This window comes from Arctopsyche grandis, chromosome 5 (assembly GCF_051622035.1).
Source record: "Arctopsyche grandis isolate Sample6627 chromosome 5, ASM5162203v2, whole genome shotgun sequence".
NCBI classification, from domain to species: domain Eukaryota; kingdom Metazoa; phylum Arthropoda; class Insecta; order Trichoptera; family Hydropsychidae; genus Arctopsyche; species Arctopsyche grandis.
The window spans coordinates 18,336,249-18,357,846 of record NC_135359.1 but is presented as its reverse complement, the minus strand read 5'-3'; the positions used below and the strand labels follow the sequence as shown (position 1 = coordinate 18,357,846).

Here is a 21,598-nt window from a genome sequence, read left to right as displayed (position 1 = left end):
TCCAACGCTCCCCAGGTACTTGAGAAGTTGGGCGACTCTTCACTATATATTTTTGCTGCCTCTTATTTATTAATATTTTAAAACTACTGTATCCTATTCCAAGTTCCTAAAAACTCCCTCAATTACCGCATTGAAAAATTTGGGGGAGATGGTACCTCCGTGTCTTACTCATTTTAATACTTCCCGCGGTACATTTACCGCCGCGGTGAATTAAGATTATTAAGCTATGATTTGAGATTCGAACTGTCAAAGTGAAATGAACGCAAAAGCGATTGCCAACCTTCTTGGATGCGGATGCGAGCGTCGGATGAGCTGACTCTGATGAGATGCCCGCGAACTCCTCGCGAAGACCACAAACAACGGCCACGGCCACGGCAACGAGGGCTTTTGGCTCGAACATATGTCTAGTCGATAATAATAAAAATTTCGTAAATAAAAAGTATTTGCGAATATTTTTGTTTGTGTGACCAATTTAAAATTTTTGGGTGTGACCAGTTTTAGTGTGTGACCGGTTTTTTCGTGACCAGTTTTAGTGTGTGACCGGTTTTCTCGTGACCAGTTTTAGCGTGACGGATGATCACGAGTGACCGATCTAGAGCGACCAGTTGTCCTGTGACCGGTTCACATTTGACTAGTAATCACCGAACCAAAATATCGTTCAAGACAAACAAAAAGAAAGCATATAGAATTGGTTTTAATCCAATAGTGAAGAATTAACGAAAATGATAAATTTTAGAGTGCATCAAATTTATTTTAAATATTTCAGATATAGTACGAAATCATTACAAATGGTTTTTTAAATCAATACAAAAAATTGTACAAAGCAGAGTAATAAGAGAAAGTGCCACGCTGGAGACACAATATAGAATTTATTTCTGGCAATCTAAACTGGTGACAGTGACAGCTGTCAGACTGACGTAGACATTTAAATATTTATAGATCAACTTAAAATGTCTAGTCCAGGTAAAGTGATTTATTTTGTTATATTTTTATTTGAACTTTATAAACTGTCATACATTTTAATTTAATATTGTGTGTTATTGTTATTGGATTAAACCAGTTTTTAAACACATTTTTGTGGACTGTACTAATACTAAGAATTATATTTAGATCTTGTTTTCATATTCATGTCATCTTATTGAGATTTAATGTTATCTTATTTAGGAAAATACGATCCTGGTTGGAATGATCCACCAATGTTCACATACAACGCAGAAGCCGCGCCAGCAAAACCTCGAAATTTGTTAAACAAACGAGTTCCGTTTTCGATTAATTCAACTCCTGTTTCAACTGAAATCAAACCACCACTATCTCAACCACCTCATGTCGTAACACCTCAAAAAGCAAATCCAAATGTCGAGTTAAACCCAAGTCACCAGGAAACAATAGAAGATAATGAATCACCGCACGATTTTAAAGAAACGATCGACATCTTTAAAGAATTGGTCGACTCTAGTCCAGAATTAGGTAAAAAAGCAATTGACATACAGAAACGTTTAAGTATAATGGAATCCATGTGGAAGGAAGGGAAACTGAACGAAGAAGTTCAGTCAAAAACCTTTCAAATCGCTAAAGGTAAACTTAATTTATTTTTATGTGATTTCATGTAATTCTTAAACCAATAATCCAATCTGATCGATTCTTTTAGCATTGCGGGCATTCGATACCAAGCATGCCGATGACATACATAAATCGTTGATGGTTGACCATATAAGTAGTGTGAGTCCCTGGATGGTTGCCGTAAAACAACTTATTTTTCATTATAATGCAAAAAGTGAGTTACTTAAAATTGATGTCGAGTCGAGTTGAACAGTTATAATGTATTTAAGTCAACTTTTCTATGTACTATAATAAAATATATAATTTTCGAATATTGTTTCTGTATAATATAAACCTGGTGAACTATTTATTGTTCACCAGGTATTTTTAATAAAAATATTGAATATATTTTAATTAAAAATAGCTATATACATATGAAGTCATTAGATTTCATATAATTTTGATTCTTAATAAATAAGTGAGAAAAAAGCAGATATAAAAAAAATTGATGTTTATTTTTTAAAAATAATAAAATTGAATCAATACAGTAAGAATGTGGATTATTTCATTTCATTGTCTATTTTTATTCTTTTTATTTTTATTATTTTTATACTTCTTATTACGTTTAGAATCTTCTTTGTTGAAAGTATTGTAATCGAATGATTTATAATCAAATGTTTTAAAATTATTTTCTTCAGGATCAGCAAGTCTAGATTTTTTTGCAGGAATTTCATCTGTGTCCACACTGGTATTATGTTTAGTCTTAGTTACTTTGGTGAAGAGTATCCTAGAATCGTGTGTCATACTAGTGTCTATCGGTGGGATGTTTGTTTCAGGATTTATTATTTTCCCTGAAGGTGCGTTGGAATTATTATTTATATTTCCATTTGGTAATGGGTCTTTTGACGTATTTTCGGTATTTGCTTCAGGTTCATCTTTCATGTGGAGGAATTGGTTATATTTCTTCACCAAAATCCGTCTATGGAAGGGGGGCACGAAATTGAAGGACTTCCCCATTTTAACTGGTTCACTTTGTTCGACTTCATGACCTGATAATATGGACTTATTAGGAAGATTGTATAGTTGCCTTAATTTTTTGAGAGTAGACAATGTGTTTGAGTTTTCACTATAATTTCCCAACGACTGGTGATTATATATGTGAATTGATGTCACCGGTTTCACTACTTCTTCTATCGCTATTTTGGGTTTCGGGTTAGTAACTGGTTTGACACGAGCTGAGTTTACTAATTGGTGTATGAAATTAAGATGATGTAAAACGAGTGGAGGTGGAGGGCAGCAGCATGCGAGAATTCCAGGCGTCTCTTTGGGTAATTCACTGGCAATATGTAACAGCATGTGGTTCGGTAAAACATATCCAATACTTTCATCTTCTTCCCTGGCAATTTCATCTCTCCAAGCGAGCAACGATTCTAAAGCTTGCATTTGTTTGGCGTCAAAATTCTTTTTTGACTTTCTACTCAATTCATATGCATAACTTTCATCCAGTGTCGGCTTGACATATAATTTCAGACTGACAAGTTTACTCTGTTGAAAGGCAGATAACAGGCGATCTGGCGAGCCCTTACCCATTTTGAGTAGCTCTTGGCGCAATTGACGCCATATGAATAGGAGATAATGAGTATCACTCCTAGCATATTCAATAAGTTCTGGCGATAGCGGTCGCACTCTCCAATCAGCCAATCGCAAACTTTTGTTTGTATTTACTTTGCAGTATTTTAAAAGTAGATTCTGGAGAGATTTGTTAGGAAAATCTAATTCGATAGTAGCTTTGTGAGTGTCAAAGAGGCCAACGACATATACACCGAAGTCTCGTTGAAGCCAAACAATGTCGCACTCGGCTCCATGGAATACTTTTAGTATATTGGGGTCGGTGAATGCCGCATTGAGTGCGTGTAAGTGATCTCGGAGTGCGAGAGCATCTATGATAAAATCTTCACCGAGGTCTGTACTGATTTGTATCAAGCAGGTGAATCCTTGAAAGGAACGATACGAGTGATGTTCCAAGTCGACGGCGATCTCGGTGGCAGTTTCTAGACGGCGTAAAAGATCGTTCAGTTGGGCCTCAGTGTCGATGAATTCGTATGGAGTCTCAGCGAATGATTTGTAACGTATATTCGTAGTGAGTTGAGGACGCAAGAATTCCGGTGGAGGATTGTACGAGTGCAATTCTGGGGCATACGGGTGTCGATATTCGTCGAGATAGGATGCATCGTTGGCGGAGGCAATCTTGTTGTGTTTGAAAGCGAGCTGGGGCTTCCATGGTGTACGCGTGTTGTCGACGGGTTTCCGGAAAAGAAGTTGGGGTCGAAGAATCACTGGCCTGGCTTGTTGCGGTTGTGAAGTTTGGATTTGGGGCTGTGACTGGGGTAAGGGTTGAGGTGCCGGTCGTCCTTCCATACGAGCTAGAGCTATTTCCAGCCGGGCCAGCAGCATGTCGTTGGCCGCATCCAAGTGATCGAGAGAATGAAGTGGACCGGTGGCTAGTCTTTGTAGTAAGGAATGGTTGCGACGTCTTAGGCGAACTGCTACGGCACGGTAGCCGTGAGGTTTCCGGTCTCGGTTGTTCTGATCCCAATGTCCTGCAGGAGGTTGAGCTTTGTTGGCTGCGGCCGCGACAACCGCGACAGCTCGACATCCTGCACTCGCCCATGAGGTGGCCGCTGTCGTAGCTTCGGCCTGATCGCTATTCTGGTCGCCCATCGTCAATGTAAACGTCAAGGTAAACGTCAACGGCGCGACTTAACCTCTGACAGCACGACCACTGTGACAGCGGCCATGCTCGACCAGTGTTGCCATCAACCTAAAATGTAAACATGCTACATTCAGTAATTTGTCAATTGTCTGATTGGGGTCTTCGAAACGGTTCGGTGATTACTGGTCACTATGCACTCGTCACAAAGTCACTAAAATCTCTATAGCGGAACATCTGGCAGCCGAAAAGTCCATCATACTAACAATAACTTGAGTGCCAAATATTGTGTATTCGCGATTTTCATGGCAAAAATTGTCTTTGTGACCACCACAATGTGACGAATAGTCCAATTACCCTTCGAAACAGTTAAATTACTAACAGTATCAAGGTCTGTTCACACATAACAGCACTACACGTTTTCAGGTGTTTAGGAGTTTTTGGGTGCCAGACATAGATATATAATCGGTCTCCGTGATTTGACAGAATTTTAAATTACAGAAAACGCAAATATCAGAATGCAAACATCGAAAATCGAAAGATCTTAAGTCGAAAGATCAAAAAAAAAAAAAATGGTGCATGGTAAACGGTACATACTCACTTAATTTTCGCGAGCAGGATACAACAGGAACAAGAGGAACATGCTTTTCCTCCCGTGTTAATGTGCGCGCGCAGAATACGAGAGGAAAAGCATGTTCCTCTTGTTCCTGTTGTATCCTGCTCGCGCAAATTAAGCGAGTATGTACCGTTTACCATGCACCATTTTTTTTTGATCTTTCGACTTAAGATCTTTCGATTTTCGATCTTTGCCTTCCGATATTTGCGTTTTCTGTAATTTAACATTCTGTCAAGTCACGTAGACCCATATATAATACACATAGATGGGCCCTGACCATAGATCTAGAATCGACTAGATATGGCATTACAACAAATTTCGTTGGAGATCATGTCGCCACTAACTGAGGGGTGCGGGGGGTTAACTAGCGGGGAAGTTGGGAAAAAAAGGTTTTCTTCCCTACGACGCAGCGGTCGGCGTTTTTTTCACTTCCCCGCTAGTCAAACCCTCCGCACCCCTCATTTAGTGACGACAAGATGAAAAGATCTCCGCATATCTATCGACCTTTCCTACTTAGAAGCTACTAACTACTACTACTACTAAGCTACTAACCTAACCTAACCTAACCTACCGAGAGAAAAGTGACCATGTATTTTGCATGCGCCAAAAGGGAGACCAGTATAAACCGTGAGGGCGGATCTATGTATTATACATCTATGGCCCTGACGCGTGATTTTGGTCGGAGATCTTGTCGTCACTAACTGAGGGGTGCGGGGGGTTTAACTAGCGGGGAAGTTCGGAAAAAAAAGGTTTTTTCCCAACGACGCAGCGGTCGGCGTTTTTTTCACTTCCCCGCTAGTTAAACCCTCCGCACCCCTCAGTTAGTGACGACAAGATCTCCGCATATCTATCGACAAGATCTCCGCAATCGACCTTTCCTACTTAGAAGCTAACTACCTACTGAGAGAAAGTGTGCATGCGCCATGTATTTTGCATGCGCCAAAAGGGAGACCAGTATAAAGGTCTGTTCATACTTAACAGCACTGCACGGCTTCAGCAGAGCACGACTCCGTTTAAAATATGTCATTTTATTACATTTCTATTCATATCTACCTACACGTCGCGGTCACGTCACGCTTACATCACTTTGGCCTAGTGCAAGGCAAAATCGGATTACTTATACGTTACAGGCCATGACGATACAGCGCAATATTGCTTACGTCGTATTGTCGAGTACTTACAATATGAATGCATACACGTGCATTCGTAGCTACACGTCAGAATACAAGTCAGAAAAAATGTTTCGGCGTTTATCGAACGAAAAATTATGTATAATCGCGTTTTTGTTGGAAGAAGAAGCTCAAGAAGGCAATAAAAAAGCACAGAGGCGCTTTGATGTGCATCCCATGTTAAAAAATAGAAAAACCGAAGGAGAGTTTTGGACACTGTATAAGGAGCTTGTGGATGATGGACAAAATTTTTTTAAATATTTCCGTAAAAAATTTAATTTTTTTTTAAATATTTGCGCCAAAACCATGTCGAAAGATTGAACAGCTGTAAACTGTCACTATCGATAATTAGTCCAAAACAGCAAAGCGGCAGATTCATGGCACGTAATTCGCGTGTATATTTCCACGATGGCCAAAAAACGGATACGATACGTTGACGGATGTTGCTGTAAGGTATGAACAGGAAATGTCGGGTACTGCTGTAAGCCTGCCGTGGCGTAAACGTGACGGTTGGTATGAATATACCCATACAAAATGTACCAAAGAATACTTTTCGTACGGCCGGATACCTGCTGAAGTCGGTACGTGCTGACTAGGTATGAACAGACCTTAAACCGTGAGGGCGGATCTATGTATTATACATCTATGGTGCCAGATTTTAGTGACGTGTGCGAGATCGCTTTTTGTGGAATAATCACCGAACAGCATTTATACATTTATATAACGAACAGCAATACATGTATTTTTATTTTTATTTTATTTTTTATTTTATTTTATTTTATTTTACGGTCAAGAAAAAATTGACCATTTTACATGTTGGAAATAGAGAAAGAAAAAGAAAAAAAAATTAAAATGAAATATAAAAGAAAAATACACATACATTCATATACTACAAAATAAATTACATTATATTAAAAAAATATTTAAATAAAATAGATTTCATGTTATATTTACTAACAATGAATAAATCGACCATGGATAATTCGTTTCCAACTCTGTGCAGTCTCAACATAGCTGAGTTCAATGAGTAATTAGTGGTAAACCTGGGCATATCAAAAAGATGGTTACATCTAATTGATCTACCCGGCACATGGAAGCACACTAAACTCACCAAGTCAGAGCATTTAATAGTGCCATTAAGAAGACCACACAGAACTGAAATATCGTTAATTTTCCTTCTGTCATATAATTTTAGCAAATTAAGTTTCCTATAAATAATAACGTTACTGACATAGTGATTATGACTTTTAAAAAATTTAAATTTGATGAATCTAGTGAACTTTATTTGCACTGACTCTATTATGTTAATTTGTTTCATTAAATAAGGAGACCAAATGGTAGAATTGTACTCTAATTGGTTTCTAACCAGAGTGGTGTATAAAATTTTAATCGTATTTACATTTTTGAAGTGAGTACTATTTCTTATTAAGAAACCAAGTGTTTTGATGGCATTTTTTGTGATAAAATTTATATGAGAATTAAAAGTTAATTTGTCGTCAAAAATAACTCTTAGATCTTTAATTAGCGATGATGATGGTAATGATTCATTATTTATATGATAATTATAAATAATTTTGTTATTTGACCTACTGAACCTGACAACAGAACACTTCTTAATGTTTAAATATAATTTATTAAAAGAACACCAATCGTTTAATGAGTTTAAATTAGTTTGTAAAGTAGCACAATCGTTAGTGTCTTTTATACATTTAAATATTTTTAAATCGTCTGCAAATAAGAGCACTTTAACATCATTAAATATATTTATAATATCATTTATAAAAATATTGAATAGGACTGGTCCCATGTGAGATCCTTGGGGAACGCCACTAGTTGGATTAAAGGAGTAAGATTTAGAATGGCCGATTTTAACTAATAATGATCTATTGGACAAATAGCTCCGAAACCAGTTTAGTAATACACCGCTGATTCCGATACTGTTTAGTTTATATAATAAAATCTCAATATCAACTTTGTCAAATGCTTTACTGAAATCAGTGTAAATTGAGTCAACTTGCAATTTAACAGATAAGGCACTAGAAATAAAATTTTCATATAATAATAAATTGGATAAGGTAGATCTACCAGAAGTAAAACCATGTTGTTGTGGAATAATAATGTTATTAATGAAAGGAATAAATTCGTCTAATACTAAACTTTCAAAAAGTTTTGGAATAGTTGATAGTTGACAGATGGCTCTATAGTTCATTACATTATGTTTATCCCCATTTTTATGGAGAGGCATTAAATAGCCAGACTTCCAAGAATTGGGAAATATACCAGTGGAAATAGATTGATTAAAGAGATTAAAAAGAGGATAAGTTAATACATTGGCACAATTCTTGATAAAAATTGGGGGTATGTTGTCAGGACCCGCAGATTTAGATATATCTAAGGCATTTATTTTGTTAATCAATTTTTGAATAGATATATTTATAGAATGTAAAGGTGAAATCAGGACATTATTATTTACAATGCTATAATTAGAATTATTGTTATTGTTTTTGACATAGATCGATTTGAAAAAATCAGCAAAAAGATTGACTGAATCATTAGTATTGTCAACAAATTTACCGTTAAGTTGAATGTTTTCTGGTATATATGTTTTATTGTTAATTAATTCTTTAGTAAATGACCAAAAAAATTTGGAATTTGAATCAATGAATGATTCTGTTTTTTTAATATAAAGTTTAAAACATTTGGATATATGTAGTTTACACAAAGCTCTTAGTTTTTTGAATTCAATATATATGTGTGTAGAGTTATAAATTTTGAATAATTTGTGCACACTTTTTTTTTTATGTATTAGGTTTTTTAATTCGGGACTAAACCATTTTGGAAAAAAATGCAACTTATTTTTATATTGAGGAACATGGTTGTATATACAAGAGATTAATAATTCATTCAGCATAATGACTTTTGATTCAAAGTTAATGTTATCGTTTAAGAACGACCAATTAGTGACATTTAATTGGTTCATGATTTCGTTATAATCGGCTCTGTGAAAATCAAAAATATTTTGCTGAATTAAAGGTAGATTAGTAGATTTATTTAAAGTAATAATAATATCTAGGGGTGGATGATGGCCATCCACTGGAGATAGAACATCATGAGATTTCATAACGTTAGTGTTTTTGAAATTGGAAAAAACTAAATCTAAGACACGATCATTCAAGTTGGAAATAGTATTAAATTGTTTAAGACCTAAATTTAAAGATAAATTTATAATTTCTTGATGAATTGGAGAATTTTCATTCATTTCAAGGTTTTGCCAGTCCAAATTTGGTAGATTAAAATCACCAGTTATTAAGAATTTTGAATCAGGATATTTTAATCTGATTGTTTCAATATTATTTATAAAATTATTATATACACTAATGTCAGAGGATGGAGGGATGTAAACACAACCGAATATGCACTTTACATTGAAAATTTTGGTTGATATAAATATTTGTTCGATGGAATTGTTTGTGTTGATGATGACAGATGATGAATGAACTTTTTTAATAAGAATTGCCACGCCACCGCCTCGAGTCTTCGTACTGGTGTTTATGTTTCTATCATATCTATACATATTGTATGTATGAAAGTTTAGTTCGGAGTCATTTATAAGGTTGTTTAGCCACGTTTCTGTTAATAATATGATGTCATATGCGGAAGCAGCTATAGCATTTTTAAGGAATTGTATTTTAGATATAATGCTTCTGACATTTTGGTAATATATTGTTAGTTTTTTGTACTATTTTTATTTATTATTTTAGGCACTCCATTAAAATATTTTATTATTAAGTCACTTTCACCTTTGTCTTTTCTGGTATTCATTTCGTTCCACAAATTGTTTATATGTTGTCTTTGCATGTACGTTAGGTCATTTTTTATTTTAATTCCTAATTTGGGTCCTTTTCTAAGTAATGATATTGCTGTTTGCTGTACATCGAGTTTAACTTTTAGGGGCCTTGGCTTCGTACCTTGTTTTAATCCGATTCTATGAGCGGTGAATTTGTGGTTAGGTAGCTCGGCTTTTGACAATAAATTTGCGATTACATTATTGTCGTCATTATTACCTGTTTCAGTAATGTCAAATATGATAACATTGTTTTTTCTATTTTTTCTTTCTTCCATTTCACTAACAAGTTCCAATGTCGATTCAATCGTGGTGGGTGTATCTTTAGACATATAAATTTTGGTAGCTGACAGCTCTCCTTCCAGCATTGCAATATTACAGGACATTTCGCCTACAGTTGGCGAGATATCAGAGGTGAAAGGCATCAATTTGGCCATTTGGTCCTTGCTAAATCTATTGACAGGGTCCATGAGGACTTGGACCATACTCTCTAATATTTTGGAGACGCTTTGCACGTACTTGGCCATTTTATATTTTATTTAGTAACAATGAAGAAGTAGCAATGAGTAAAAGTAGAAGAAGTAGCATGTATGCCGTGTCATTGTTTTAAAATATGATCCAAGTCCCCAAAATCGTTTGTTTTTTATAGTGTATATCAGCGGTTCCCAACCCTTTTTGACTCGCGTAATTGACTTGGTAGTAATGACTTGGTAGTAATGACTTGGTAGTAATGACTTGGTAGTAATTGACGCTCAATTGTACCACCATATAAAATTTATTGTATTTCATGAAATTTGTTATTGCAAGTGTAATTACATATACATATATAGGTAGTATTTAAATTGTAAGGAATTTGAAGATAGGGTAGAATCTGTTTTGTTGAGAAATTTTTTGAAAAAAAGTTATTTGGGGAGTCACAATTATTGATTGCGGACTTAACGATATATCTCGCATCATTTTAATCGAATTTTAAAAAACTGTGTTTCTCGAAACAAGCACAAGGATCTCAATAAATTTATATTGTAAGGAGATTTAATTAAAAAAAAAAAATATTATATCTACTTTGTAATTTTGTGTTTTTATTAAAGCCATTAATAGAAGTATGATGAAATAATAGATAAATATATAAAATTTTGAGCATTTTATAATTGTGACTATGCAAATAACTTTTTTCCATAAAATTTCTTACCAATTCCTTACCATGCAAATACTACATATGTACATACATACATATATGCCGGATTTTCGATCATCGACTGTAAATATTGACGTCGACTATGATTAATGATTAATAAAGATAATGTTTATTAATTATTTAAAAAATATTTCTATTTTTATGATTGTAAATCGTTCATTCCTGAATGTCCGCCATTATTGATTTTTTTCACGCACCACCAAGTGGTACGCGTACCACAGGTTGGGAAACGCTGGTGTATATATGTATCTATCAAAAGCAAGTTTGTACTGATCATACAATTGTTCTACAATGAATTGACAAAAACAAAAAATAGCAGTTAGATCCTTTTTTATTTTCGGTACTAATATATATCCTTTCACTTTACTATTAAATAAATTATTGGCCACTAATGATTTGAATTTTTTGTTGAGGTAATATTATAGGGGATGAACGAATGAGACGACTGGCATGTTGATATACGTGCTTTTATTATGGAAGCCAAAGACGGAGTGCGGTAGCGACTCTGAACACGGGCGAGTTGGTCCCAACTCGCAGGAAGGTGACCGAACTCGACCATGTCATATAGCGAGCCGCCACAATGTTTTGAAATTATCCAAAACAGTATTGATATTTTACAGTTTTAGTTTTGGGGTCTATGAAAGTTTTTTAGTTAGATTTTGATATTAGTCTGGCTAAATTGCAATGATTTAATGGTAATATATGTATATTTATAGTTATGTGTGTATTGAATATTGACGAAGAACTTATTTCTATCCATTGAATATTCTACCATGCAAAGAGTAATATAAACCAAAAAGCGTTTTTCAAAGGTGGCGCTATTAAAATTAAATTTAGTAAAGATAGTAATGAAATCTGAAATACATATGTACATACGGACATATAAATGAACAAAAAAATATATAAAAGGAAATTTGCGAGGGATAATAACAACGAAAGAAAACGATGCGAAAGAATTCATTTTTTTTATTCAATATAACTCTTTCATAATCATTTATTGGTTTTCTTTTTTTATTAGACATTTTCCTTAATAAAAACCAAAATAATAGATATGTACCATATAATGTCAAAAGACATACATTGACTTTATCATACAATATAATACATACATAGTTGATATGAATAAATTGCCAGGTATATCTATATAACAGTTCAGACGTTCCTTATAATTTTTCATTTTCATTACACCAATTACAAATCTTAAAAATTGACAGTTAAATAGTCAAACAATCAAAACATATAGTCACATATCGATTAATATAAAATTTTTAATCGAAGACATTTATTTTCACAATAATTGTTCACCGGTAGAATTACATTTCTATTATGTATAATATTTTTGGGAACGTAATTTAATTTTTCATCTGAATAATATATAATATATGTATTATAATGGAAGAGAAAAAAATAGACCAGTAATTTAATAACTATGTATATACAATTGATTGATCACTAAAAATATTTAAAATGAAAGTAATCAATTCTGGAGGTGAGTGGTATTATGCAATACATATGTACATATGTAATTTATTAACCCACATAAACTAAGTTTTGAAATAATGGAGATTGAATAAAAATAAATAACGAACCAAGTTTTAGTTTAATATTTGATATGTACATTCATATTTAAATAGGATTCTATTAGAGAATTCTATTTGAACTATTTAATTCATCAATTTCAGGTTAACGTTTCAGCTCCTACAACACAGTAGAATTCTCAAACATACATATGTATGTAGACTTTGTATTATAAATTATAAATTCGACCCTAATAAGTGTGAAAGTGATAATTTCACAATTTAAAAATAACTTTTGGGTCAACACGATATTGCAAAGCACCACTCAATTCATTGATACATGCATATTACATTTTAGTCAAATTGAAGATTATGTGGCAGAATAAAATCTTGTTTTCAACGAACTATCAATGAAAAATTTTAGCGAACACAAACTAAATCATTAATAAGTGATATATTCAAAACAAAAAATATTGTAAAAGGCACGTTAATAAGTAAAATAAAATATTTTTATGAGAAGTACACCCACTATGAATATAAAAAAACGTCAATAATTGAAATTGTGCTAAGTTCCTTTTTTTGACAATTAAAATTTACCATTAATTTATTATTTACATATCTGATATGTAAATATTTTACATAACGAGTTTAATTCAAACATAAATTTCATTCTGCCACGTTGATTTGATTTCCATATATTGTAATTTGAAGATATATTTGTTGAAATAAAATAAGTAAATTTGCTACGCTTTATAAACTTTAAAGATTTTTAATTTTCAGTCTCAAAATATGGAAATTAATGGATATTTTTAAAAATATTCCTTAATAAATTATAATTAAAATTGAAATATACGCGTATTAATATATAATATATTATATTTACACGTGATAAGTAAAAAAATCATATTGGATATTTTTTTGCTGATGTTTTGGTATTACGTAATATATACATATATTATCGCTATGTAAAAATGAGTTTTATGAATGTATTATATGTACATATAAACATTTATGGAAAATTCATAAGGAAATCATACATAAAATATTTTATCAGATCACAATTATTTATTAAATATATTTGAAGTATCATTTACCATTAAAATATTTTAACACAACATTATCATAACATTAAATCCTTTATATATGTAACAAATGATAGATTTTTGTAAACCAATAAATTAACACATTGTCCTAGTTTTGCACATTTATAGTGATTTATTACAAAAGAGGTAATTGAGATTACTGTGGGATTTTATTTTGGATGATGTACATATGTAGGTAAATATATGTACATATGTTTATACACATATGTACATGTATAGGTACATTTATGTATGTAAAATGCGTCCCTTTACACGCATTTATTACAAATTCTTTCAAGTGTCTTTTTATGTTTATATTTTATATATTATGTACAATACTTATGTCTAAAATGTGTTTTGATTTACATCAGTTGAAGAGTGATAATATGATATTATACAATCAAAGGAAGGGACCTTAAAAAAATATTATATAAATATGTATATGTGTATGTATATATTTAATTTTTCACAATTAGTTTTATCAAATGATTATTTGTCTTGTTTTTCGTGAATTTTATTCAAATATATTTTTTTTAATTTGGCAATGTGTAGAGTCAGAGATGAATGCACCATTTTATTAAGTATTGCGGCTAGACGTCGCTTTCTTGGGCGGCTGGCAATGGTGCTCTGGTCGTAACCACTTCACGACCAGCTCTACTTCGTGTCTCCACCATTGGAATCTTATAAATTGATATAAATTTACATTTTAAATACACATATTATAACAGTATTAGATTATCTTAGGGTAAAACTTGTTTATTAAACTTACAGGCGGTGTGTGCGCTAAATGTGTTGTCATGCATGATGAATATGGAGGTGGATGTGAGGGACCAACGAAATTTTCACCAGTTCTCAAACTATCTTCTATCTCTCCACTGGGTTCCTCTAACGTCAACTTATGTTCGGCTGTATAAAATAAATAAGTATTAACTAAATATATATATGTATGTGTGTTACAGTCCAAGTGTTCACTCCGGTTAGTTCATGAACACACTAGTTTATTCATCCCAAACTATTTGTTTTAGTTTAAGTGCTAATAGTCAAAAGTTATCTTCAAATAGACTCATCAGGTATTGTATGAAACTTTTAGCTATAAAAACCATTGATATGTCAAAACGCCAAGTATTTAATCACTTCATCGCCATAAGCGCACCGGTGCGAGCTCCTTCGTAGTTAAGGCTATGACTCGAAATTAATTTTAGTTTCTTCACAGTGACATCTAAAAATATCCTTTGATATTAATGAAATTGAAAAAATCAATATTTTTCGTTAGTTTGTGATGTATTCAAGAGGGGTGTACCTCACGGGCCCGAATGTGAAACGCCCGAAAACGCAAATATCGGAAGGCAAAGATCGAAAATCGAAAGATCGTAAGTCGAAAGATAAAAAAGGGTGCATGGTAAACGGTACATACTCACTTAATTTGCGCGAGCAGGATACAACAAGAACAAGAGGAACAGGCTTTTCCTCCCGTATTCTGCACGCGCACATTAATACGGGAGGAAAAGCCTGTTCCTCTTGTTCCTGTTTTATTCTGCTCGCGCAAATTAAGTGAGTATGTACCGTTTACCATGCACCCTTTTTTTTGATCTTTCGATTTTCGATCTTTGCCTTCCGATATTTGCGTTTTCGGGAGTTTCACATTCGAGCCCGTGGCGGAGACCGATTCAAGAGGTAGTGTCAAGGGTTGGCACAAACACATATACTAATAAAATAATCGAATCTTTTTCTACAAAAGCGTGGCGATTAAATGGTTAAAAGGGAAATCCTATGGAAACCACATTACAATATCGTTATTATTCCCATCTCCGCTAATTTTTAAAATATTGCCAGCCAGGATAGGCATACATACATAGAGGATGAGACAAGCGGTTGAGAATACTTCAAACTAGTTCATTTGTCAATTTCTTTTGTGTACACTATAAACTAGCCAGATTGGTTCGTGTACTAACTAGTATGTTCATGAACGAACGAAATGTACAATTGGACGGTAACATGTACATACATATTTATTTTATTTATGATTATCAAACATACCTTTATTTAGTGGAACTACATCTGGATTTTTATCATCTTGAAGAGCTACTATTTGGGCTCGTGGAGGTTGAGTACGTGTACAATGATTTTTTTGTTTTCCCGCTTGTACTAAAAATGTTAATGATTTAATATTTTTCAGTAAAAAAATGTTAGTAATATTTAAAAAAAATAGTTACATGTATAATTGGAGGACATTCTGTGCTTGAGCTTGAATGCTATGAAGAATATGACCAACAGTACTATCATTGTGATCACAGCTCCGACTAACATGCCCACTAAGGATGTCAATTCTAATGTGCTCATATTGCCTGTTGAATATTTAATCACACAGATTAATTTCATTCGTGCTATTTTTTAAAATATTAAGATTAATTTTTAACTAACTGGTCTGTTTTTCTGCTAGCTCTAGCGTAAATCCATCAAGAGCGATGGGTTCTGAACGACCGCGAGTATTTACGGCATAAACGAGCAATCGCAAAGCTCGACCTGCTCCAAGTCCTCCCACCACAAACACTGGACGACTTGCTGAAACATTGGCCAGCAAACTGTCAAGAGGTCTTTCAAAAACCTCCAGTAAAAACCACTGCTGCAATCCACCATCGTAGCCTAAAAAAAGAAAAATAGTTAGATCGATATAAAAAGATTTATAATAATGCTTGGGTTCCTATGTACCTGGATCACACAATATTTCCAGGGCAGCACTTGTTTGGTTTGTCAGAGAACAATTAGCTGGTGGATGCGGTTTTGAAGCTGGCAATACTGTCAGAGCACACGGTATGGCCTGTTTTCCAACAAAATTGGTAGCCCAGCACAGAGCAGTTCCATAGTCGAGGTCCGAGAGAGGTTTATACGTGAGGGTAGATCTTGCAGGTGTGCTGCTCCAAGTGTACCTTTCAGGAGTGACATTATTGAGAGGACCACCCAAAGAGTTATTGAGAGCCCAGTGGAAAGTATCAGGAGGAGGAACTGCTTCTACCTCGCATACCAATTCAGCCATCTCCTGTCTCGCTACTCCATAAGAACGGCGCAGCGTGGTAGAGCATATGGGCTTATCTGAAAACGGAGAAGAAAAAACATTAAAAAAACCTGAAAATTAACGTTTCTAAGATATAAATGTAAATAGCTTACACATAATACGTAAATTGAATGTTTGCGAGCGAGCATCCCCTTCGACATTGGAAGCGCTACAGGAGTAAGTGCCAGCAGCAGCTCTACCCACCGAACGAAGGATTAAATTATTACCCGATACTAAAACGCCAGACCTTTGCTCGTGTACCAAAGCTCGACCCTGTAAATTCGTCAGCGTGAAATTGCAGAAGATTGTGGAATTGTTTTACATAGGTACGTTAAGAATAGACGAAGCTTACGTCGTGCTCCCAAAGCAATTTATAAGGTGGTGGATTAGCCCGCACTTGACACTCGAAGTAAACATCATCGCCTTCTTCAATGTCGTTGGGATTGAGAGATGAACCCAGCGAAAGCTCGACGGTTGGCGCGACTGAAAAATAAAATATAATTTCCACAAATTTTGACAAAGTAAGACGAAAAGAGGTAATGATTTCGATGTATAATTACACAAGATGTTCAGGACAAGCAGAGCTTCCATGGGGCTCGGTAAAAGTTCATGGGATGCACGACAAGTTAGCCGTTGTCCATGCTGTTGTGCCCTTGCAACCAATTTCAACGTGCTTACACTGACGCTGATTTTAGCGCTCGACTCTTTATTTTCGTCTTCTTCTTCAGACTTTTCAGAAATTTCACCTTCTGTGTCTTCCTGTTAAAAAAATATAAAATTCAACCTAGAAATTTAGGCCAACTCATTACGAATCAACGTTATATATGTACAGAGAGACTAGTGTTGTACCCGATGACATATCATCGCATTGGTGTTGGCATATTAAGCTATTAAATAAAAAAAAATTAAAAGAAATGTGTCGGTTCAATCCGCACACGGTCGAATTTTTTTCAAATACCTTTAAAATATATTTAATTAAATATTTATATTGAATTGTTTAATATGAAAAAAAGCTAAAAACTACCTGCCTACCTACAAGTAAACAATATAAAACACCAATAGAAAAATTAATTAATTAAATAAATTTTCAATAGATGGCGGTAAATTCTCTGCAAAGAGGAAACATTGGTAGAAAATAGTATATATAGAAGTTTTTGTGTTTTGTTATTGTATTCGTATATACGTTTTGGCAGTGGTTTAGCTGTGACGTACATATTAATGTTGAATCGCAACAACTATTATAGTACGGGGAGCGTTATCTCAGACAGACAGAATAGGCATTCGTCGGCCACTGGTTTAATAGCGCCAAAAAAACATTGACGCATGAGCACGCTGGATACAATAGCCAATAAGGTCTATCTACCCATTGACCAATGGTCTTTCTGTGCCGAGAGTACCCGATGGGTAAACATATTCAGCGGTTTTGGTCTGTGTTTAATTCTAAGCTGGCAAGGCGGCGGATCAAGAACAATAAACTACCTCTACCATTACAACTGTATCTTATACTCCAATCTCAGAAACCCCTCTACATGTCCACGCTATAATATGTATAATATATAAAAACGGACTGTCGGTAAATATGTATATATGTATATAAATATGTGACAGATTGTGAACCAGTATGGGGAACCAATCACGAGTATTCGAGACGCCGGGAAGCGTGGTAGTGGGAAAGTGGGGGAAGGGGTGTGTGGAGCGACATTCGCATTTGCGGCGGGCACGCCGGAGGCATCGGAGGCACGGGGGCGAAGACCTCCGGGGCGTCGGAGGTGCCAAGGGTGAAGGCCCTCGGGGCGTTGGAGGCACCGGGGGCGCTGGGGGCGAAGGCCTCGGGGCGTCGGTGATGTACAAGACGTATCACTTCGTAATTCGTAATTTCTAATTTCTAATTCGTGTATCAATTTCTTTCCGAAACCAGCCGTTTCGGAACTACCACCCGTTTCGATTTCGATTCTGGATTGGAGTGTAATTTATGGAGGTGCACACAAACACACATTCATCCATCATTTAGAACGGGCTGGATTGTTAAGTGTATAATGTGCCACTTTTTATTAAGATTAACATTACGTGCGCGTGCGCCTATAAATTACCTTACATTATACTTATATATAACATATAACTTTATTTTTATTCATGTTTCAATTCCGTTTCGAAACCACCCGTTGAAATCAACGGGCACAACACTATACTCATACTATACAATATACTCAAAGAAACATCATAATTAATCATCACAAATAAGTAATACACACAAATGGATGCGGTATAATCCGATTTATTGATGTGGTCGAGAAAAATTATAATAACTATGTATGTATATCAATTCTCAGAAATAATTAATTGAGAACCTATCCAGATACAAAAGTGATTGAAGACTTATATGGATGTGTGTAGTATAATATAATTCGTTTCTCTATTATATCGCCATATTTTCCCCCAGAGTATAATATTATGTAATAATATGAATTTTTATATCTAGTATATAATTACATTACATATAATAAATAATCTGAGGATTACCTGTGGGATTGTGTCCAGCCTTTGGGTGTCAAGCCACCAAGAGAGTCTTGGTGGAGGGCGACCTCCCCTCGCCTTACAGATGACCTCTTGAGGACGACCGGCACTCAGAGGTTCTCGTTCAAGCACTTCCACCGTCAAAGGAGCCACTGGAAAGTGAATTATATCCCACTTTTCACGTATTGGATGATCTATAATTATAAAACTTTGGTACGGAACTCACGGTGCATATTCAATTGGGCTGTGGCAGTTGTCGGAGGAAGTAGCAAAGAGTTTGAGGCTTGGCAAGATAGCTCTGCAAGAAGGTCTGATCTCTGTAACGATGGTAATCTCAATATTCCCGTTTGCGACTCCTGGCCTTCCACAGCCCTTCCACCGCGATACCACCGCACTGTCGCCGGAGGGTAACCTAAAAGACATAGCTTTGATATATAACTAATTCAAACAAAGTGGTATACATTTCATATAATCAATACTGATTCCTTTTGAAGAATAAAGAACAAAGTATATTAGACCTTATGTTTCTGAAGGAATTAAGAATCGAATTTGTATGAGCGCATAATGGAATGGACTTCTTGCATATCAAAAATTAAATGAAATGGATTTGTAATTACCACCAGTGACGTTGCAAGTAAGCTGCGGTGTATCTCCTTCCCGGTAAGGTCCGGCATTACCACGAATTTCTTTTCCTCGTTCGTCAAATATGCGTGGTGTATCAGAAGCCTCTGCAATGGTGAAGTGTTATAGTACGGAAAATAGTGTGATTTAAACTCTTCTACATGTATGTATGTACATACATACATGTGAATTATGTATGAATGTGAATCATGCTTGACTAGTCGCATAATGGAATGGATAAACTTCTGACAATTGTGTTGATTGAAACATACTTAGTTATACAGAGAGTTTGATATTTGGAATGAAAACTTTGTTAAAATCGTTCGAATAGAAATCGCAGCTCAGACTGAATGGAAGAAATGGAGTGGAGATATTGACTTATTTATTATATATATATATTTTTTCTTAAGCATTTATATTGCGTATTCGATGTATTAGTATTTTTGGAAGTGTACTTGTTTTCGAGCTCGAGTCGAAGGTGATTTGTGGTTTGACATAATGGCATAAGTATAGTTGGAAAATTTATGAGGGTTATTCGTCAATATTACGTTGATTCAAAAACTTTTGCGAGAATTATTGAAGTTCAAAAACGAAGTTAGTTGTTCGCAAGAATTTCATGTAATAAATAGAAAACTTGCTCGGAACTTATTTTGACATCAATGGAACGTGTAAAATGTGAACGAGGCTATTTACTACCATCGATCAATTAAGGAAGAAGTTTTTTCACTGTGACGCCATTTTCCGGCATTGTATTTATTTGCAAGCGGCGGAAAAAATAGAAAGACATCTTTCACTAAATAAAAAGGAAAAAAAAAAAAAAACACTGACCGCAACAAAATATGAAACTTCGTTTACAATCACTTTGCTTTATTTTATATTTGTGTTTGAATGGAAGATTTTGTTACGTTTTCTTTTGTGTGCAAGGCATCAAATCAACTTCCGCTTGGATGGGTGCGGTCGAAATGAAAACCATAGCTCTTTCAATGGCGTAGTATTCAGTGAAATATTTATGGGGTTCAGTAAAAACAAGAGTCGCTCAAAGTGTTCGGGTGTAGAAATGTAAGATTAATACCGATCACTTGCAGATGGATCTTGGTGTTCCTGGAAGGTGATGCTTTGAAGTCAGCTCGGCAGTGGTAATCACCCCTGTCAGTTGGTTTAGCTGGTTGAAGAGCGAGTCTTGCACTGGCAGCTGCCCATCTTGCTCGCCCTCCCCCTTCTACCCCTGACCAGTGAGAACCACCCTCTTCACCTAAGCCTCCACCACGAGCATCCCAACTGAATTCATAAAATACATATATTATAAATTCATATATGTATCAAGTCATTCTTAAAAAAAAACTAATTAAATTATATAAATATTCGAAAGTGATGTATAATACATACAAACATATGATATTTAAACTGTGTTCAATAAAAAAAATATTATTTTTAAATTTATATTATCATATTATGTCATTACGGGGTGCCCCTGATGGACACATACATATGGTATTAAATTTGTACATATACAGATTTATATGTAGATTATAAATTTGAAATCATTTTCAAATAATGGTGACCATAAATGGTTTTGACAAGGAATACATAAACTATGAATACCCAGTTTATTTGGAGAAATAAAATAAAATAAGTCCTGGTCACTCACTATCCATCACAGTGCGGCAGGTATTAACGCAACTACACACACATAATGCTGGCTATATATAATATATTATAGCCGGTGGCTACTTAAATTT

At 34.6% G+C, this 21,598-nt stretch overlaps 3 protein-coding genes across 3 annotated transcripts in view; 1 reads left to right on the top strand and 2 right to left on the bottom strand.

The window, feature by feature from the left end:
• Positions 1-833: 833 nt before the first annotated feature.
• On the top strand, positions 834-2,106 carry LOC143911621 (steroid receptor RNA activator 1). The gene is made up of 3 exons (XM_077430591.1): positions 834-963; positions 1,165-1,575; positions 1,649-2,106. Exons 1-3 carry the CDS (start codon positions 951-953, stop codon positions 1,807-1,809), a joined length of 585 nt encoding a protein of 194 aa, XP_077286717.1. The 5' UTR covers positions 834-950; the 3' UTR covers positions 1,810-2,106.
• Positions 2,033-4,363, bottom strand: Rrp6 (exosome component Rrp6). Its single transcript, XM_077430590.1, has one exon. It carries the CDS (start codon positions 4,258-4,260, stop codon positions 2,110-2,112), a length of 2,151 nt encoding a protein of 716 aa, XP_077286716.1. The 5' UTR covers positions 4,261-4,363; the 3' UTR covers positions 2,033-2,109.
• A 9,780-nt stretch (positions 4,364-14,143) lies between these two features.
• LOC143911950 (kin of IRRE-like protein 1) overlaps positions 14,144-21,598 on the bottom strand; it is a 52,619-nt gene continuing 45,164 nt past the window's right edge. The window contains exons 3-15 of the mRNA XM_077431050.1: positions 20,932-21,137; positions 19,856-19,966; positions 19,465-19,650; positions 19,245-19,390; positions 17,285-17,483; positions 17,077-17,207; positions 16,838-16,997; positions 16,382-16,762; positions 16,094-16,315; positions 15,886-16,017; positions 15,710-15,817; positions 14,442-14,578; positions 14,144-14,352 (exon numbers count right to left, since the gene is read on the bottom strand). Coding sequence (XP_077287176.1) covers positions 14,263-14,352; positions 14,442-14,578; positions 15,710-15,817; positions 15,886-16,017; positions 16,094-16,315; positions 16,382-16,762; positions 16,838-16,997; positions 17,077-17,207; positions 17,285-17,483; positions 19,245-19,390; positions 19,465-19,650; positions 19,856-19,966; positions 20,932-21,137 — 2,209 coding nt within the window. The 3' untranslated portion in view covers positions 14,144-14,262. The remainder of the gene's footprint in view (positions 14,353-14,441; positions 14,579-15,709; positions 15,818-15,885; positions 16,018-16,093; positions 16,316-16,381; positions 16,763-16,837; positions 16,998-17,076; positions 17,208-17,284; positions 17,484-19,244; positions 19,391-19,464; positions 19,651-19,855; positions 19,967-20,931; positions 21,138-21,598) is intronic.

What these genes read in the sequence shown, in the direction of transcription:
- LOC143911621 (XM_077430591.1), top strand. An exon ending in AACCTTTCAAATCGCTAAAG is followed by an intron (nt 1,576 to 1,648) that starts GTAAACTTAATT and finishes CGATTCTTTTAG; the next exon opens with CATTGCGGGCATTCGATACC.
- Rrp6 (XM_077430590.1), bottom strand. Translation starts at nt 4,260, where the DNA reads ATGGGCGACCAGAATAGCGATCAGGCCGAAGCTACGACAGCGGCCACC.